The 20,550-nt window shown below is 49.1% G+C and overlaps 1 protein-coding gene across 1 annotated transcript in view; it reads right to left on the bottom strand.

Annotated features, from left to right (window-relative positions):
- ATP6V0D2 (ATPase H+ transporting V0 subunit d2) overlaps positions 1-20,225 on the bottom strand; it is a 269,016-nt gene extending 248,791 nt beyond the window's left edge. Inside the window, exon 1 of the mRNA XM_069621300.1 lies at positions 19,991-20,225. Coding sequence (XP_069477401.1) covers positions 19,991-20,120 — 130 coding nt within the window. The 5' untranslated portion in view covers positions 20,121-20,225. The remainder of the gene's footprint in view (positions 1-19,990) is intronic.
- Positions 20,226-20,550: the final 325 nt, after the last annotated feature.

Genomic DNA, 20,550 nt, shown 5'->3' with positions numbered 1-20,550 from the left:
CACATATACCAATTACGCGGACGACACCCAGATACTCATTCCTATCTCGGGGAACTATGAAACAGACAGCAATACCCTTAATGAAATCTACTCAGTAATTCAAGCATGGATGGCACATCATGGACTTTGTCTCAATGACGAAAAAACCGAGTTGATCATCCTTGGCACTCACGCCAAACTCAAAAATCTCAATCCCGCATTTAAATCCTTCACCATAGATGGCAATCTCATCCCCGTGTCAAATAACACCAAAACCCTTGGGGTTTACATCGATGCCACCTTATCCTTCTCCAAACAAACTAATGCAGTAGCATCATCAGCCGCTTACACCTGCAAGCTGATCACTGCATGTAGGCCGTTCATCTCCTCACCCAATTGCATTACTCTTGCTAGAGCATTAGTCCTATCCAAGATAGACTATTGTAATGCCCTTTACTTAGGCACTAGCCACAAAAATATCAACAAACTGCAAGTAATTCAAAATAATGCCATCAGAGCTGCCCTCAGCATCCCCAAAAAGATGCACATCTCGGAGACCAGACGCAAACTACGTTGGCTTCCAGTCAAGCACAGAATATCCCTTAAAACTCTGGCCCTTACACATAAAGCCAGGGCCAACCTTGCACCAGCCTACCTCACCAACCAACTTACACCTCACACTTCTTCAAGACTACTTAGAGCAGCACAAGCTAACACTATGTCCATACCGAGATTTAAACTTCATAACTCGGGTGGTGCTAGCTTCCCTGTACAAGCCTCTAAATTATGGAACACAATACCTGCGCTTTTGCGTGCAGAACCTTCATTTAACCTATTTAAACATAACACAAAGTGTTGGCTTCACAACATGGACTCTATGACACCCTAACCGCCTGATCCCAGCATGATCGACTGTCACTGGCACACTTTTGTAATTAATGTACTTATACTAGACTATGTATATATGCATTTGCATGACTAAGTTTGTACCCACCTGTAACTGCAATGTAACGTAACCCTTATTGACTGCTTTCAATTGCAACTGTAACCAGATCTAACCTATGCGCCCGTATGCCCCTGGGCCTGGCTGCGCTTTATAAATAAAATAAATACAAATACAAATACCCTGGGTCCTCAGTGACACCCAGTTAGTAATAGAGTACCGGCTGGATCGGGTGACCATCACTGAGTTGCTGGCCACAATACAAAACGAAATTGGGAGCAGGATTGCCATCCGCACAGCAGTGCCCCCACTGGTCAAGCTGGTGGCAGGCCTGAAGTTCCTGGGGACGGGCCCCTTCCAGCACTCTGACGCCATGATGCATGGCATGGCCCAGTCAACATTCAGTGCAGTCCTGGGCAAGGTGCTGGATGCCCTGCTGTGCCATGCCAACCTGCACATGGCACTGCCCACCACTCAGGCCCAGGTGAATGACTTCAATGCACACCTATATCCCATTGCACAAGTGCCCAATGCCATTGCAGCTATCAACTGCACCCATGATGCATTGGTTGCGCTCCGGGCCCATGAGGCAGTCTTTCGGAACCACAAGCAGTATCACTCATTGAATGTGCAGATGACCTGTGGGCTTGACTGAATCATCAGCCACTGCTGTGCCTACTACCCTGGATCCACCCACGACTACATGGTGATATACAGCAGCAATCTGACGGCCTACATGGAGAGGCACAGGGGACAACAGACCTTGATAGTGGTTGAGTACAAACCCTGCTATAAATGTATAAAGGCATGTTTAAGCACAAGTAAAAAAAGGGGGAATATAGCCACAGGAAGCATTGCATGAAAATAGGAGGCATCGCCAGCACCTCTTCAGCACCTGCACCATTTACAGGGGGCATCCAAGGGTGCATGCACATGCCTACCACACCTGGACCCACACATGGTGATGGACACACATTGCTGAAAAAACAACAACACATCAGACCACAATAACCAGAATGCACCTGGAATGTGCTGCAGTGCAGATCCACACCCCATCACCCAACTGTGACTCCACCCAGGGCCCCAGATAGGAATCACTATTCCCTAAAGTACTGTGTGAAATGAATACTGAGGAGTAAACATGTACATCAATATCACAGAGAGAGTATCCCATTAGTGCATTAAAACATGTATCAACAGTTAAACGAAATTGTTGGTGCAATGAACATGTATCATCATTCAGTGCTACAGGCACAGCAAAAGACAAATGCCTACTTCCCCTGATCAGCCAGTAATAACAGTAGCCCCAACCTGCAGGACTCCATGAACCACTGTTCCAACCATATCCAAGGAGCGGTGCAGGTGGAACCTGGGGTACAAGGTTCCCGGTGTCCCTTGCACAATAATTAAAGGGAATGTTACTACACCCCATTATAAGTAAAAAATGTGAGCTCATGCCTATTTATAATGAGTAAAGGTGACCCATGCACTGACTTACCTGTAGTGCTGTGCCCACCCATGCCACAGCAGCCATCCCATGTGCAGTAAACCATCAGCCACCACAGTACAACCACCTCAACAACACATGATGCATGTACGGGACAAATAATGCATGGAATGAAATAGGAAGGATGTACACCCATCACACATACAGATTGCATGGCCCTGTTGCTCACAGGAATGCCCACGGTGCATAATGGCTGAATATTCTGAATCTGCAGACTCATGCATGGTACCAATGCCTGTCATCCCATCCCATGCAGGTGACTCAGGATACCTGCAGCTCACCTGGCTGATCACCCCTGATGACCCCTGTGCATGACCCAAGAACACCACATGCCCACAGCCGGACATGAATCTGCATCGAGCGTGCTTTTGGACTTTTGAAGGCACGATTCAGGTGCCTAGATCGGATGGAGGGGCCCACATGTATGCCCCAGACAAAGTTAGCAAAATCGTCTTGACATGTGCACAACATTTGCCTCAGGTGGAATGTGCCCCTAACCCCCCTCCCCTGACGCAGACAGCCTACTCCAGGGGCTGATGATGGCGCTGACCATGTGGCCGGAGCCAGAGCTGATACACACAGGGATGGTGTGAGGGAGGGGAAGCTGGCCCGACAGACACTGATCGATAATAATTTGTAGCACAGTGACTGGACCCAGAACACGACCTGCACATTTCGAGTAAAGAGCACTAGTACACAATCATGATTGTCCTTGCATTTTCTCAGATTTCAATGGGCTTTAATGTATGTGAAACTAACCCCATCTCCTTGCCTCCACCCACCAACAACTCCCCAGCACACAGTCCCCCCTCCCTCCACCCACCACCAACTCCCCAGCATACAGTCCCGCTCCTCCACCCACTACTAACTCCACAGCACACAGTTCCTCCTTCGTCCACCCACCACCAACTCCCCAGCACACAGTCCTCCCTCCCCCTCCCAACCATGTGTCCATGTGATGACCCCTCAGGCCGACAGTGCACAATCCATTCACTGGTTACGTGGACACGTCCCATGGGCACCTGATTCGGGAGAACGCTGTAGCAGCCTGTGCTGTGACCTCCGCCATGGGGTTCCCTGTTGGGACTACTCGGTGGGGGTGGTGGAGGTAGATGGGATGGAGGCAGCCATTTGGATTTGCTGGCGGAGGAGGTTATTTGTTTCCCTCATTTGTTCTGCAAATGCAGAGAGCCCCTCGCATAGCTCCCTTACCCTCTGCCAGAACCCCATGAGGGATGCTGTGCATGCCTCTATCACCATTCTCGTGTCGGTTTTGTCCCTGGCCATGGTCTTCGTAGCACCCCTAACAGCACGGCTGATGGCCTTTATGTGCCTATTGTGTCCTCTGGCAAGGCCCTTGATTCTCAGCTGACGTGCATATATAATGTCCAGTTGCACCATCACAGCAGCCACAGAATCAGTGGAGCTGCGATGCCTGGGGGAGCTGTCCCACATGGGGGTTTGGGGGTTGTACCACCTGGAGGGCTGCCTGATGAGGCATATGAGGGTGTGTCCTTGTCAGTCACCGGGGTGTAGGCACGATGGCGGCATGCCCAGCACTGTGGTCCTGGGCTGTGCACCTCCACACGGTCATGGCTCTCTGGTGGTGTGCTAATTTCTGGCACATGCATGTCTTCAGGTGTGGTGGAGGCAGCAGCCTACTGGTCGTCGCTGATTGCCTCTAACTCCTCCTGGGTGGTTGATATTGGGGCCCCTTCAATGTCCTCCTCCTAGTCGGTCTTGGAGGGTTGTGCCCTTGGTGGTGGCGTGGCCCTGGTGGGTTGGGCTGTTGGTTTTGGTGTGTCCCTGGAGGATTTGGCCATTGGTGTTGGCGTGGTCCTGGAGGGTTGTGCCCTTGGTGGTGCAGTGGCACTGCTGCAGTGTGGAGTGGTCGGGTGGGTCTTTGCCTTGGTGTGCCTCGTCAGCCCCTTTGCTGGGTGTGGGTGGGTGCTCGATGGGATGGCCCTGCTACCTCATCATACCTTGACACCTCAGGTGGTGCCTGCGTGCCTGTAGGGGATATAGAGAATGACATTAGGTCACATTCGTTCATGTGTTTTGGCATGCATAGCAGTACTTACAGGGGGGGTTGCACAGGGTGGTTGGACTCTTGCACAGGCCTGGCCTGCTTGCATTTTACAGTGGATTGGTATATATGGGGAATGGTACAGGAGGGGAGACACACTTGGGAATGTGCCTTCCCGGTGGTGGCATAGCAGGGGTTAAATGTTGATGTAGGCATTTATTGTCTGGCAACCAGCTGGTTTACACGGCCAGCTGGCAAAAGTGCACTGCTGTGCCCACACCATGACTGTGTGTTGCATGGCACTTGGTTGTGTCCCTTGGCTGCCCTCCCTACAGCTCAGGCTCACAGGGGTGGCCTAAGTGCACTGGCACATGGCTGCTGCTGTGGGTGCCTTTGGTGGCTCACACACACTGCACCCAGTCACAATGCCCGGCTCATGGGAGTTCACATGGTGTGGTGGGATGTTCACATTACATTTGGTATTTGGGGGGGCTTGACTCACCTTCGGCATCCTGGGTGGCAGCACCTGCCTCTGCTCCTGAGACTCCCTCTATCCCTGCCATGTCTATGATGCTGATGCAGTGCTTCTCCCATGGCATGAGCTCCGGTGGTGGTGGTGGTGATCCTCCTCCAGTTGCCATGCAGTCTGTCTGGTGCTGGGCTAGGTTGCCCCGGAACCTGACCGCAGGTCATTGAAGCACTTCCTGCAGTCTTCCCCATCCCTTGGGACACAGCTGCCTGCATACACCTTCTTGCTCTCTTCAGTTGCTCTGGATGTCTGCCAGGGGCTCTGAATTTTTATGGATTGTAATTTGCAAAATGGCTGCATTTCCTGGGCGCTATTACAGCGTGAAATTACCATGCGATATCGGCTGCCGGCTGCGCTGCCGCTATTTAGACTGAGATTTCGGGTGTTAGTGTTGTTTGGGTCGAGCGGTATTAGTGTTAACGCCAGGGATGTGTGTGTGTGTCTGCAGACTCGTGATACAGTGGTTTCTGCGCTACTATTCCGGACGTTAACGCTAATACTGCTTGACAGTAATTATGCCCACATAACGCCCAACTCGTGATGAGGCCCAGACACCAGATTCAAAGTTAAAACGAATGGTCTTTAATAACTTAAATGTTAGAATGGTGTAAGGCCTAACTTGCCCTACACTAAGGTGGGCCTTCCCTACCTAAATAAACTAAGGATAGTCTGAGTCAGTAAGTAGTTCAACTCAAAAGTCTGTCGGTGTCCAAAACCTACACTTGACCTCACAATTTAAGATAAACAATGTGTAGGGATGTCAGCAACCAATGTAACAGTGTTCAGATTAAAGCTCTGAGCTTCTTACAGCTCCATGCTTGTTCTTAGCTCTCTTCCCCAAGTTCAAACAGTTGCAACAAAAATGGCCTCAGTGTTCCCTTCCCTAAGTTCAACACAGTTTCACAAATCGGTCTCGGGGTTCCCTTCCCCAGGTTTAACACAGTTCCACCAAAATGGTCTCGGGGTACCTTCCTCAAGTTCACCACAGTTCTACAAGGCTTCAAATTCACAGTCAACTCCACTTGTTTGGCCTGCCTTTCATTTCCGTCATTTGCACAACTTTTAGGCCGTCCAGCCTCAGCCTCTTGAATCCTTTTGGTTCACTTCAAGAACGGGTTCCTTGGTCTAAGCACAGTTGTCGGACCACATGGTCCGCCCACCACAGGTCACACATACGAGAACCCTTGGCACTTTACAACAGTTCATACTTTCTCATAGGACTTCCTTGACAATACAGGTTTACTTTCTACATCTGTGATATAAGTCCACTTCTTCTTCTGATGCACTTTAATGGCTTCTTGCCTTTATCAACATCTGGCTCTCACACACTGTCCTTCATGGTATTTCTTCTGGTTACCACCTTGCTTCCACACTATCCAATAGTGTCTTGCTTTGTGCACTTTTCCATTTGGTTTGCAAATGCGGTTTCTTTAACTTTTTTCATCTCATTCACAAATGCTCTTCACGTTCTGTTTCATTCATACGATATTCTCATATCTTTTCTATAATTCAGCATTCAAACTTATCCATGCTCGGTACCTTGTTTGGTATTCAATAATTCATCTTTGGTCTTCTGATCCATTCATTATTATTCAAAAACGTATCTTGTGCTTGGCAAATTGTTTGGTATTCAATAGTTTGCTTTTCCGGTCCCCAGACCCATTTGTCTTGCATTCCAGTTGTTCGGCTTCTGACGTCACCCATAGCAATGTCTGTCCCTGGAGTGCCCGACCTGAGTGAACCTTCCCTGTCACTCACTGGTGTGTGGCCGCTCCTCCGGGTGCAATGGTCTTGTTTGTGGGTTCTCCTTCGCTCCTCTTTCACTCTTTCCGGCAGCGATTAAGGCTTCTCAGTGTTCCTCAAAGGGGAACACACAGCAATGGGCTACGCTCAGCTTCCAACCCTCTTGTGGCCCACGGTTACCTCAGCGTCTTCCTGGCTTTCCTTCTCTTAGCATCCTTCTCACCGGCCCATATGTTACCTGCTCCACCTTGGATGGCCGCGCTTTGCGGCCCAGCTGCTCTCCGTGTCTGCTGTCTCTTCGTTCCTTTAGACACCTGCAACCAATTAACAGGTTACTGGTGTGAACACTTAAGGCCCGATTCACAGAAGTGTTTTATAATGGCACAATCACACTGAAAAAGGCTCTGTGAATCAGGCCCTCAGTGTCACTTGCCTGACCATAAATATTAGGACATGCCTGACCCTCACAATACTCATTAGGCCTCTTCCTTGTCTCAGTACCAGAGTGGTGAATTGAGCTGTTAATGTTCCCTCCTCTCAGTTGCCGCTTCCTCGTCCCAGTACTTTGATGGTATGAATGTGGGGAAATTAGGGGAGATGACTCACAACAGCCTATAAAGGCAGTGGGAGGATAAAGTTGGTTCTTATTAGAAAAGGGGGGATACCATGTCTCACCTGTGGATATCCTCTCCCCAATCCCCAAGGACTCTCCACCCAGGTGATCCTCCCTTGCATCTCCATCCCCACGGTCAGGATCCAAAAGCGATGGCCTTACCCTGGCCATCTGAGCAGAGGATCCAAGGAGAGTGGGTGTGAGGATACCCTCAGGCTTCTTACACTACCCAATGAAATAAAACATTCTACCGCAAATCACCATAGAATAAGATTAACTCAACCGATCAACATACCCATGGCACAAAAGGACACAGACGACCTTCCACTAACCCTACTAAAAACCTTCCAGTATCCTGCATACTCACCCTCAAACACTGAACAAAAAACACTCATAACTCTCCCGCAGCAAAAAACTTAAACCACCACAAACTGCACACACACTGCAACACCCAACAGGAAACTAAACCAATTACACATACATCACCCATACACACTCATACATCAATCATCACATTACGTCTACCAATTTAAATCAAAACAGCACACAGTGGCTGCTTTTTCCGAACTGAACCTACCGACAGCACATCAAAGCTCTCTTGCGCTTTTTCCTCTCAATCCCACTAACTAAGCCCTACCAGCCCTCCTGCCTTTTCAAATCCGCCAGAGTGCCTCGAGACCATGAAAATGGCAGTGGTGCACAGTGTAAATCACAATAACATAACATAACTTCTGCCACCCCCCACACAATACCTTACCAATTCACTGTGCTCATACGCACACATACACAAACAGTGAATCTACAATATGCACCTATAAACAAACAGTGCCTCCATAAGAACTGGCCCACATACAATGCCTCCACATACCTCCACATACACTGGCACACATACACTGCCTCATACACACCCGCTGCTCCCAAACACACATTGACCTCATACACAGACACACTGCTCAAATACAGACTGGTCATACACACTTTCACCCAAACATACTTACCTACCCTCATACAGCTCCTACACACATGCACGCTGCCCCCACACACATACTACCTGTAGAACACACACACAGCCACCACACACCCAGTATGATGCTTCACATGCTGCCCTCCAGACAGTTGCCTTCCCACATATACTGCCTCCCAAAAACACCCACACATTGCCCAGACAACACACATACTGCTCCCTAACAAATACTCCATGCATGCATTCTGAGTCCACACACACATTTCCCCCACAAAAAAACCTGCCCAGACAACACCCAATCCTCCCCAGGACACATTGCCCACACACGTTTCCCCATTCACACTCCCCCACACAATTTGCCCAACACATACACTGACACTGCCTCATACATACACACACTGCTCCACACACTACCCCCACAAATGCTGCAGCCCCCACACATGGATTCTGACCAACAAGCAACACTTCCCCCACACAGACACTGCCCATACAACACACAATCTGTCTTTCACATACACATTGCCCCCAAGCACACACTGCCACATACACACTGCCCTCATACAGAGACTAACACCCACCTCAGACACACATTACCCCCTCAAACACTGCACACACATCCATACTGCCACCAAACACACACTGCCCTCATGCACACACACTGACAACACACACTGGCCACAAAGTGTCCCCATACAGCCTGCCCACACACTAGACACACACACAATGCCCCCCAAACACCCACATGGCCACCACCCACACTGCTCCCCTAATACACACCCCACACACACTACCCTCAAAGACATGTCCAACACAAAGACTAACACACTGCCTCCCACATGCACAGCAATTCCAGCAAACACACACATACTGCCCCCCACCCCCACACACACACTGGCCAGAGACACTTCCCCCCACACACTTCCCAACTCACACACAGCTCCCGGACATATGCACACTGTTCCCTACATATGCACACTGCCCCTCCAAACAGCCTACATAACAAGCACACACACAGCCCAGTCCGCACCCAGACTGAACCCACACACACACACACTGCTCCAAACAAACTGCTTGTCACACACACTGTATAACAGACACACACACATCCCCGCACACACATTCCCCGCACACACACTCTGCCCCACTGCCCACACACAGTGCCTTGTGCACACTGCTTACACACTACCCCACATATGGCCCCAAAACCCCCTTACTGCCACACAAGCTGTGCCACTCACACACTGCCCCAATATACATACTTGCCCCACATACAGGCCCCACACAACAACTGCCCCATACACACATGGCCCACGCAAGACACACTCAGCTTCTCACATACACACTGCTCCGGCCACATAAACTGTCTTCCCCCACACTGCCCCAAACACAATTCCTACAAACACACTGTCCCTCTGACAATCACAACCCCCCCAAACACTAACATTGCCCATATACAAAGACACCCACACTGGCCCCAAATTCACACATCCTCACACCCACACACTGCCCTCCCTGTCACAGACTTCCTCCACATACACCCCCTACACACGCACACTGCTCACACACTGTCACTACATACATTACCTGCATGCACTGTCCCCACATACACATCCCCTTCCCTACAGACATTGCCAACCACATGCACACTACTAACACATACACTGCAAACACACACACACTGCCCACATACAACTACACTGGCCCACACACTCTGCCTAATCCCCACACACACTGCCCCATAAATTGACCCAAAATAGGTGCTCCCACACACACACACACTTGCACATACACACTTCTGATAAAACACACACAGTTCCCTCACACATCCACCCACATTCTCCCACCGTACTCAATGTACACACACACACTTCCCCTACAACACTGCTGTCACACACAAGGCCCACACGTGCGCTGCTTCCACAAAGACATACAGTGCCCACAGACAATACCTGCACACACAGAACCACACATGCACACTGCCCCCACAAAAACACTCCTCTCACAATGCATGTACAACACACTTTCTTCTCCTGATATACACACTGCCTGCCCCCACACACCCACTGTCCTCCGACACTCAAAGCTCTCCACACTGCCCCACACTCACTTCCCCTCCACAAACACTGCCCCTCCCACACAGCCACCACACACAAACTCCTCCCACACACTAACTGCCCTCTCTGACGCAAACTGTCACACACACAAAGAATCCTAAACAAACACTTCCACCATGCAGTAAATGTCAACATTCCCCAACTGTTCTCCCTGCCTGCACACTGCGCCCACACACATTACCCCCCACACACACTGCTGCGCACAAATTCTCACACATATACTGCCTCCACACACCAATACTGCTATGCACACACTGGCTCGCCTCCCCACACACTGCGCCTACAAACAACCCCACAAATGAACAGCACATACACCCCCCACACACACACTTCCCATGCAACACAAACACCCCCACACAGGCTTCCCTTCCACACTCACTGTGTATATATACACACACACACAAACACACACACATGCACAAACACATTGCAATCACACACACTGCCCCCTCACATAGCCACCCACACACTGCTCCCACACACACACACACACTGTCGCTGACACAAACACTTCCCCACAAAAGTACTGCTCAAACACTATGATCCCACAGAACAAATCTTCCCACACTGACACACACTTCCACTGCACACACACAAACTCAACCCAATCACTGACACTGCCCCACTGCCCCCACACTTCCCACATGCAGACACTGCCCATGCACACCTCCTCCCTAACACCCTTGCACACCACTCCTACCTCTACATACAATGACCACACACACACATTATCAACCCCACACACGCACTGCTGACACACACACACACACACACAGGCCTCACACTATCCCTCGCAAATTCCCCCAACAGATGCACTGCACCAAAGGTCAAAGTGGGCGGGAGCGGTTGGGAGCGGTGCTGCTATACTTTTTATTTTTAAGTTTCACTGTTCCTATACTTTTATTTTAAAAAGAAACCGTTCTGGAATGGTTTAGTTTTAAAATAAAAGTGTAGGAAGAAGTTGAAGCTTGCACTTCAGTGCACTGCACTGAACATTCACATAAAGAGGTGGTGTGTTTGTTTGGGGGTTTGGGTTGTGTGTCAGAGGGGGTGTGGCGATGGGGTTCGTGGAAAGCGGAGGCAGGCCAGCAGGGAACATAGTTCCACTACTTCTTTTCGTACACTTCGACCACTGCACTGCACACTCACACTTCCCATGTGACACACACATTCCCCACCCCACACACACTCTTAAATCACATTACATTTCACCTTTACTTACACATCGAAACTTCCACTACACATGCTGAACACACACACTATAGTCACACACTGCCTACATACACCATACACTGCCCATAAATCTCAAACACATGCTTCTAACACACAATCACACACATTGTTGCCTACGCACACACACTCCCCCAAATAAAACTGTTTCCACAAACACATTCTCTTACATACACTACCCCATATACATGCTGGCCCACACACATCTTTGGCATCACCCACTTTGGCATCGCACACACACTGCCCACCAAACACTGCCCCCACACATACTGCCCTTAAACACAAACTCCCCATGTGCATGCACACACTGCTTATAAAATCCCCCTGCCCCCACAAATATACTGCCCCCAAACACTACCCTACAGACACACACTCAAAATCAAACTGCACGTGCACACTGAACACGTCCCCCCATACACACCTGCCCACATACATACACACAGCCCACTTACACAATTTCTCACACACTCCCCCTACACATACACAGCTCACACATACACATTGCCTATGCACACCCAAACATGATGCCCACCCCTAAACACAAACACACAATGCCCACTCTGAAATGCTGTCCCCACACACAGCCCCAAACACATTTTGCCCCACCACACACACTACCCTCCAAGCCCGCAGTGCCCCACACACACGTTGTCCACCCACACATAATGCTCTCAGACACACACCTAGAGACACACAGACACAGAAAGACACACCTAATGTTTTGAGTATGAGAGCTTTTCTTGTCAGTACCAAGCATTTGGATGTGTACCTGGGCTTTTGATGGTAATCCCTGGTAATGATGATGCAAGTACTTGTATGACGCCAAAATGTGACAAAAGGTGTGAACACCTAGGCATATAAAGGTAATACCTGACAAATGCTGATGTAGTGCAGCGCTTAATTTGTAAATAAATACATGCCAGGGCTCAGAAATTTTCTTGCACACCTGTATCATGTCAGTGTGGCAGCTTGCGGGACACTTTTGCTCCCACCCTCTGTTGATCTCCACAATAGCAACACATTTGATGTTACCGCTGCAACTCTCACTGGCTCAATGGGGGTGATGCCAGATGTGTGATTTAAACATACCGATCAAAATAACATAACATAACATGCCAGTCTTGTCTTTAAATGAGACACCAAATGTGTAACTCTTTCTTTAAACAGGTGACCCTCATTATTTTTCTCTCCTTCTGTAGGTGGCAAGTGGGAAATTGTGACCGTCCATTCACAGAAAATAGAGCAAAAGAGATGTGTTCCTATAGTGAAGAGATGAACAAATGCGGACAAAACCTTTACTAACGGCTGAACATGCCTGTCGAACAACTGCAGCAAGATCATATGCTATAGGTTAGTACTCAGCGAAGGCACTCCTCCTTGGCAGTGGGCTTTCTCTGGCCTCTCCCCTGTGGTGGCGGCCATGGCTGGTGGATTTCCTATGTTGTCCTCTGTGTCGGCAGCCTACTGCCCTACTAATGGCACTGCTACTCGGCTTGACTGATCCCAGGCATGTGCCAGTGTGTGCTTAAGAGTCAATGAGTTTGTGGCCTGTAATGTGCCTGTGTGTTGGATTGGTCCACTCCACACTGGCTGCTTACCAGAAGAAAAAGAGGATGTGTCCAGCTTAAAAAGGTCGAGCATGTGCCCGCTGACTGCCCCAACTGCCGAGGTGCAGCAAAGCCAGTGTGATACTTGCACAGGTACGTGTGTGTGAATGCCTGCCCGCTGCACAGGCTACTGCCCGCACCACAACCCTGCTGCAGCAGTGCTGCCGGTTACTACAGCAGCAGAGAGGCACCAATGCCATGCGGACTCACTACAGTAGTGTGCTGGCATGACCAGCATAAATGTTCAGCATTGCGACCTCATGGCTCGTTGCTATACATGAACCCGGGCAGCTAGCACAGCAGCATCGACCTGTCTCACACTAGTGTTGCTTATTGTGTGACTATGAATGACTCACATTTATAAGCACTGACAGTGTTAATGTGATGTTTTCGATAGCCGATTGAAAGCAACCACTAATTCCCGAAGGAAGCAAAAATCCGTGAAGTAGCTTTAATTTGAAAGATGATTTATAACGCGCTTAACACCCTACCCAGAGGTTTCTAAGCACGGACCCGGGGATCGAGCCTGTGCTGCACTGTGTGGTTTTTTTCCAAGGCGAGCACGTTGCCGCTGAGCTATCCTCCCGAGTTTTAATGGGCAGATCACACGGAAAGCGGACTGGTGGCGGTGCCAAAACAACGGGGAGTCTGTCTCCGGACCTGTCCTCAAATGCCATCCCTGTTCTCCGTCCTCACAATGTCCACTACACATACACAAAGGGACGGCTCTGACTCGTATCCGTGATGTACACAATCTGTATTGATTGGTGCCATTATTGTTCTGGCTTAACCTGTCATCGTTGACACCCAGCACACACCGCGCGTCCGGCATGCCTAGTGCAATTTATTCACACACAACAACTGTGAAGAATGGATTCTTAAAAAAAAAAAAACGCTCAATGGAAAACTACAAAGACTACATTCACCTACACGCGGCCAGCAGAGAGTGTGTTGAACCCTAGCCTGTTTCGCCCAGATGCCGGCACTGGACTCTTTCCTCCTTGTTAGTCCTACTCTGCACTTGTGTAGGCCGGTTCCCACGTGCGCTTCGTTTCATTTCACAGCTGACAAAGTCACCTTGAGAGAAACCCATGCTCTCAGCTCACCGGAAGGAAGACCGGCTTCTTCTCTAAACACAAATCAGTGCCCCAGCAAAACATGGCTGACATTCACTGAGCAGCGGGTCCAAGGGCTCATGTGATCAAAGAAGGACAAGGTACAAGTATGTCATTTCTCACCTCCTCACTATCCCCTCGCCCAGCCCACCCCCCAGCAAATGTGGTGGTGGAGGTGAGGGGGCTACTTCGGGATGCAGGCATCATTTAGCTCGACTAAATCCCTAGTGTCTCAATGCAGTGTACCGTCCCTGCTAGGGGCGCCGAGCACGTGGGTGCTCCGGGGCCCAGGGCTGGACTGGGAACCAAAAGTGGCCCTGGATTTTTTTTTTAAGTGGCCCCATATTTCCCAAAGGAACGAGCACCGTGCGTGAGCCTAAGCCTTCAAACCAAGCAAACAAACATATAAATCGGATAGGGTGTTTGTTCTCAGATCACTGCTCTGCTTACACGGTTATACCTTTTGCTCTGCTGTCAGTATTTAGGGGGTCTGTGTGTATTGCTACCTACTGCAGTGCTTCTAAAGACCCTGCAACATCATCAACGGAAATCCTGGGATGATGCAAAAACAGCTACATAAATGCATGCATCAATATAACAGAGGAGCCAGCCGCTCAGACTCCCAGGATGACTTGCAACATACACCCATGGCACGACCTACCGGTCAAGGCCCAGTGGCTGTTGAACTGCTCACTAAACACTGCAGCAATTGAACTGCCACATGAAGGCTGTCACCAGCCAGCCTATTGATTACAGGCCAGATCGGCTGCCAATGAATGGAGGTGATGTGTCCTGGGTGTTTTAGAGGCGAGAGTGGCTCTTGCAACGTGGCACGGTTGGCACCCCTCCTTCCAACATGCATCTCAGCTACTAGGATGGATGTCCGAGTCCCGGGGTAGTGATGCTTATTAGAATTTGCTCTCTCCCCTCATATCAAGGCCAAGTGAAGTGGAAATGGCAGAGTTCAGACTACCCGCGTGCTCTTGCAACCTACGGTGTTAAGTGTCTTCCCAGGCAAGCTCTCACAATGCTGCCCCATCCTGACTTGCAGTGCGCAGAAGTATCTCAGTTTTGAGTCATTCATCATAGCACTCTTAAAAATACATGTTTCTCTACACAATTCAATGTTCAAGTCTTAAAAACTCGTATCTGCTCCCAGAATGCAAATGCAGCCTCATGTCGGGCACTTAATATCCATTACCGTTAATGACCACATCACTGTGCTTTGGCGAAAGCACAATATCCAAATAAATAAAATATGGATTTACAGCCCATTCCTCATAGAGCTAAATTTGCAACCTTCTCCCTCCATGCCTCACTCTCTCACTGCTCTTTATATACACGAGTAGCTCATGATTTCAACATTCTTAGAGCAATAAAATAATTGCATAGAAGGTTGGTTAATAATAGCATATTGTATCTTACATCTATTTAGCACTCGTCTAAAAAAAGGTCTTGACTTATAATGCTTATTAGTAGGATTATTATTAACTTCCCGATAGACCAGTGTATCTGTAAAGGCAGTATTTGAGATGCATTCAGCCAGCATAACCCAGGGAGCACCAGACAACAAGGGGGATTTTCCATTCGCTATCATGTGGTACAGGACAATGGAGGTGGTATGGATATAGGGGTTCATACATGTGCTGATGACCTGATATGGCGAGTGCTGGCAGGCCTATGGTATCCAAGGATCCAGATCTGGGTACCCTGCTGATTTCTGAGGCGTGAGTTTCAGGGGATACTAACATAGGAACTTTAAATGCCCATGAGATCAACTCTCAGCAGCCACCTGTTCACAGGGAATGGCAACGTGCGTGGCTGCTTGTACTTAGTTGCTTGTGATGTGCAGGGTTGCAAACTGGCCAGATTGAACGGGCTGCTAATGCCCAAGGCTGTCTGCTATTGCCAGAGCTCTCCGTAAACTCTGCAGAGCTCAGGAATGCCAGTGCACATTTATACCCCACATGAAAACAGATTTCTTTCCACTGACAAAATGAGAGGAGGCAGGGTCTCTAGGAAAAGGTGGAGATGGATGAGTCCAGAAACAATGGAAAGAGAAAATGAAAGGAATATATTGTGGGATAGAGCGAAATGAAGGGACAGGGGATAGGTGGGCACAGGGTACAGTACAAGAAAATGGAGGTGGGTCATAGGTGGCACAGACAGCAGAAGAGAGGCAAGGGTTGGAGACAGGAGAGTAGTTACCTAATAGAGAAGCAAGACAGTGAGAGGGGGTGAAAAGACAGAGTGGACTGAGACGGTGGATGGAGATAAAGAGAGGGGCTGTGATAGATTAAGAATCCAAGAAGATGACAGACTGGAAGAGAGACACAGAAGCAGATCACTAGGAGTGTAGATAGGGAGAGATGCCATCTAGACTAGGAATGGGGAGAGAGCCAGCAAACGTACAGGGAAAGAGGTGAAAAGCACAGGGAAAGGAGGGCACTGCCTAAAGAGCACTAGAAAGCGTGTGAGAGACTGATAATGTAGCGAGTGAGAGGATGTAGTGAGCCTGGGAATGTGAAGACGAAGATGGTGGCGTAAGAGCAAGAACCAAGATCGACTGGCCTTTCAGAAGATGGGGACTGGCAATGCAGTATTTGAGCAGGAGGCAAAGAGCCAGACTAGAAACAAAGAAGGGAATGAGGTTGTCTGCTGACTTCTCCAGCCACCATAGTAGTTGGCAAACGGGACTTGCAAAGCTGTTGAGTTCATTGGTGGTTACCGGTAGCTGCCAGTGGAAGTGGTAAGTGGCAATTCAGTTGCCATTTCATACAATTGCAGGTGCTGTTTGCAAGCAAAGTAGGCTGGTTTTGGCTTGCCAACAACTACTTCTATTGTGGAGCACAGCGATGGCCACAAAACATCATGACGTAGTCCCATGTTTGGAGTTAGTGGAAAGGACAGAGGAAACCATGGGGCCTGGGTATTACCACCCGCTCTGAGATGTAGAGCCAGAGGTGGTAAATTTAGGGCTCCAGGGTTCTCCAGTACATCTCTAATCTATGGTGTTCATCCAGTCTCCCCAACCTTTACTGGTTATTCCACCATCCTAAACCCATATGTTAAACCCATCTTTGTCCCAGAAAACCCTACTTGCTACCAGAAATGGTTGAACCGCTTAAGAAAGCACGCACTCCAATAAACAACCCAGATGGTGCATGTTCAGTGGTTACAATATAGGTAAACGGAAGTATGGGACCAAGAGTGTTGAGACCCACAGTATTGGACAATCATGGATATAGCACCATTTTGAATCTCAGAAAGTGCAAATGACAATCATCTCTCCTGCTTAAGCCTGTGAGCTGTGACAAATCCTCCCAGGCATGGAAGAAACACAGAAGTAGAGAAATGGATCAGGGCGGAAAAGGGCCAGACTAGAGGAAGAGGATAGTCTGAGAGAACAAGGCAATGAGTCAAGGTGGGGCAGTCTAAATAAGATGTCACAGCACAAGCAGACTGCTCATCCAGTTTCCAAAACAACAGTGACTGAGGCTGCTGGTACCATGGAAGTCCATACCTAGGCCCATTACATTACAGCTCATATGGGTTACACACAACACAAGATCTGCACCAAATAAACACATATTACACTGCAGTCTGCACTCGGTAAAAAAACGGAAAAGACAGTGACCGCGGCATGGAACTAGCTCAGGCCCGTCCTGTGTGAAAGATCATGACGTTTCCTCTCTCAAGTCAGAACTGAGTATCCTTTCTATAAGACAGCTCAGTGGGTTTAGGGCATTTTTGGTAATTGTGCAATGCGCCTGTCTTTGACAGCATCCCACAACCAGGAAAAGATTGATTAGCCCGTCCACACCAAAGGGGCGCGTATCCGGAGGCATGCAGCAAACATACGATACGAATTGTGTTTCTTTTATCGAGATCTGGTGTTCCCTGCAGGTGAGCAGCTGAGTGCCCATTAAAAACAGTAAAACAGTCTCTTCGCCTCATCCACGGGAATACACTGCGGATTCCTAAAATCATGCACAGCTTTCACACAAGACTTCCCATGAGCTCACGTTTGCAATTCTGTGATCTGTAGGTGCGACGGGACTACAGGCTACTGCATGCATGTAAAGTATTCAGAAAGGTACTGTCATCGAAACAAAACTGCAGCTCGCCATGGCAGAACAACTGGAAGAGATTTCATATCCAGCGTTTGTAAAAGTGTACCCTTGATCAAATTATTTCTGCGTTTGCATAGCACACAAGAAGGCACACTTGTACACACCTCTGGCCAGTTTTTGCTTGGTGTTTGTTTTCTATGTTATACAAGAAGAGAAAAAGAGAATTGTATAACAATGATAGTTACAAGCACACTGGTGACCTGTACTCCACTCCCGTCCCAAATAAATAAACACACACTCACACCTCACCTGAACAGCGAAGTGGCAGCAGCCAGAAAGCGGCAAGGGCCTGAGCTCGCCGGCCCCTGTCGTCGAAACACTCTCTGTCAGACAGCAGTCAGCACTGAGGTCTGCTCGGCATGGGCGGCCCAGGCTGCCTGCACGTGCGCATTGCATATCATGTGAGGCGAGCACAGACACACACTAGGGCACTGGGCATGTGCGTTTCTCAATGCCCAGCCCATACATTGCCCATCACAAACGCGCAGGCGTGGGTCCGGCCTTGCAGAACTGCAGCAGCCTGAGACAGCAGCAGCCAGTTTAGAACGAACCTCCCAGGCTGGCCTGGATGATTCGCTGCGATGATTGATTGATCACGTATCCTTCCGCAAGAAGACCGCCAAGCAAGAAAAGAGGCCCTATGCCCCGAGGCCCACCGGGGGACCTCCCGGTGTCCCGGTGGGCCAGTCCAGCCCTGCCGGGGCCTGAGCCCTCATTCCATCCCCTCAGGTGCCCCTCAGCCTCAGTCCCCCCACCCCCGCAAACGTCATCTGCATACCCCATCCCCGCAAACGTCATCTGCATACCGGAAAAGGCCATCTGTTTAAAAGTCCTTATACATATTTTTTTTAAAATGTTATTGAATGTGTTCAGCTGACAAGGAACTTTTCACATCCCCAATCACATTTAGAAATGAATACAAAACAGACAACTAGCCTAATACATTATAGCCACCACAAATATTAAAAGTATCCAATAACTCAACATAAAAGCAACACATATCTGATTTGTCATATGTCATTAGAGCATAGATTTCATTTGTTAAGCAGATTCTGTTCACAGTCAATGTGTATTGATTTCATGCTCCTATACAGATGGCAATTGCTTCTCTACTATAATCCATTTTTGATACAAGGCCATATGCAGGCAAGTCAGGCCTGAGTCCACACTGTAGAGCCAGCATTCCCCACTGTTAAGAACTCAAATTACCGACACACTTTTCTCTACTTTCAATGGGACTTTCTTTTTTGTGGGCGCTGGCAGCCTCGGGGAAATCAGCAGTCGGCGTCCCTACTTCCCGCCAAGCTGTGCTCTATGTGTTAATAAATTAATTAATTCATTCATTAATTCATTCATCATTTAACCAATTCATTCATTAATGCGTCTATTTGTTTGCTTTAATCTACACATATGGAATGGACCTTAATCTGTACCAACAGCTGCGCAGAGGAGGGTCAGGCCGACATGACAGGTGGCAAGCATCTCACCTTCCAGTGTTTCACACTGGGCCAGGTTCGTGTAGTCCGTATTTGTGAGGATGCCGGATTTGAACCCTCGGACCAGCCCTTCCAGGTAGCCGTGGTCCACGTTGAAGTTGAATTCGGAGTAGCCTGGCATGGCGAAGCAGGTGGTCTATGTCCTGTCTGCTGAGCGGGGAGGCAGCCTTCCCACACCGTGCGTGAGCTGAAATGTGTGCTTCTCTGGACAGGGCCGTGTGATTTCCCATCAGCTGACACCGAGGGGGTTCACAGGCCGGTTTCTTCCTGTTTCTTTGCTTCCAGTAGAAGTCTGTTCCTCTTTGCTTATTATGCAAACATCAGCCTCTGTCGCCAGTCAAGCAGAGGAATGCCCTTCCAAAAACAGGCGGTCACACACAGTAAACTACTGCTTTGATCAGGTTGATAAAGCAGTGGGCGGGTGGAAAGGAATAAAGTAGGGATGTACCCCTGGATTCTCTATTTCCGCCAGACACTCGCTAGGAGTGCGCCTAGAAAACGACACACGCGCAGACTGGCTGCCAGGATCGCTGTTTTTAATTCAGTATGAT

This window comes from Ambystoma mexicanum, chromosome 5q (assembly GCF_040938575.1).
Source record: "Ambystoma mexicanum isolate Mex_15411 chromosome 5q, UKY_AmexF1_1, whole genome shotgun sequence".
Taxonomy (NCBI): Eukaryota; Metazoa; Chordata; class Amphibia; order Caudata; family Ambystomatidae; genus Ambystoma; species Ambystoma mexicanum.
This window is presented reverse-complemented; position numbering and strand designations above follow the sequence as displayed.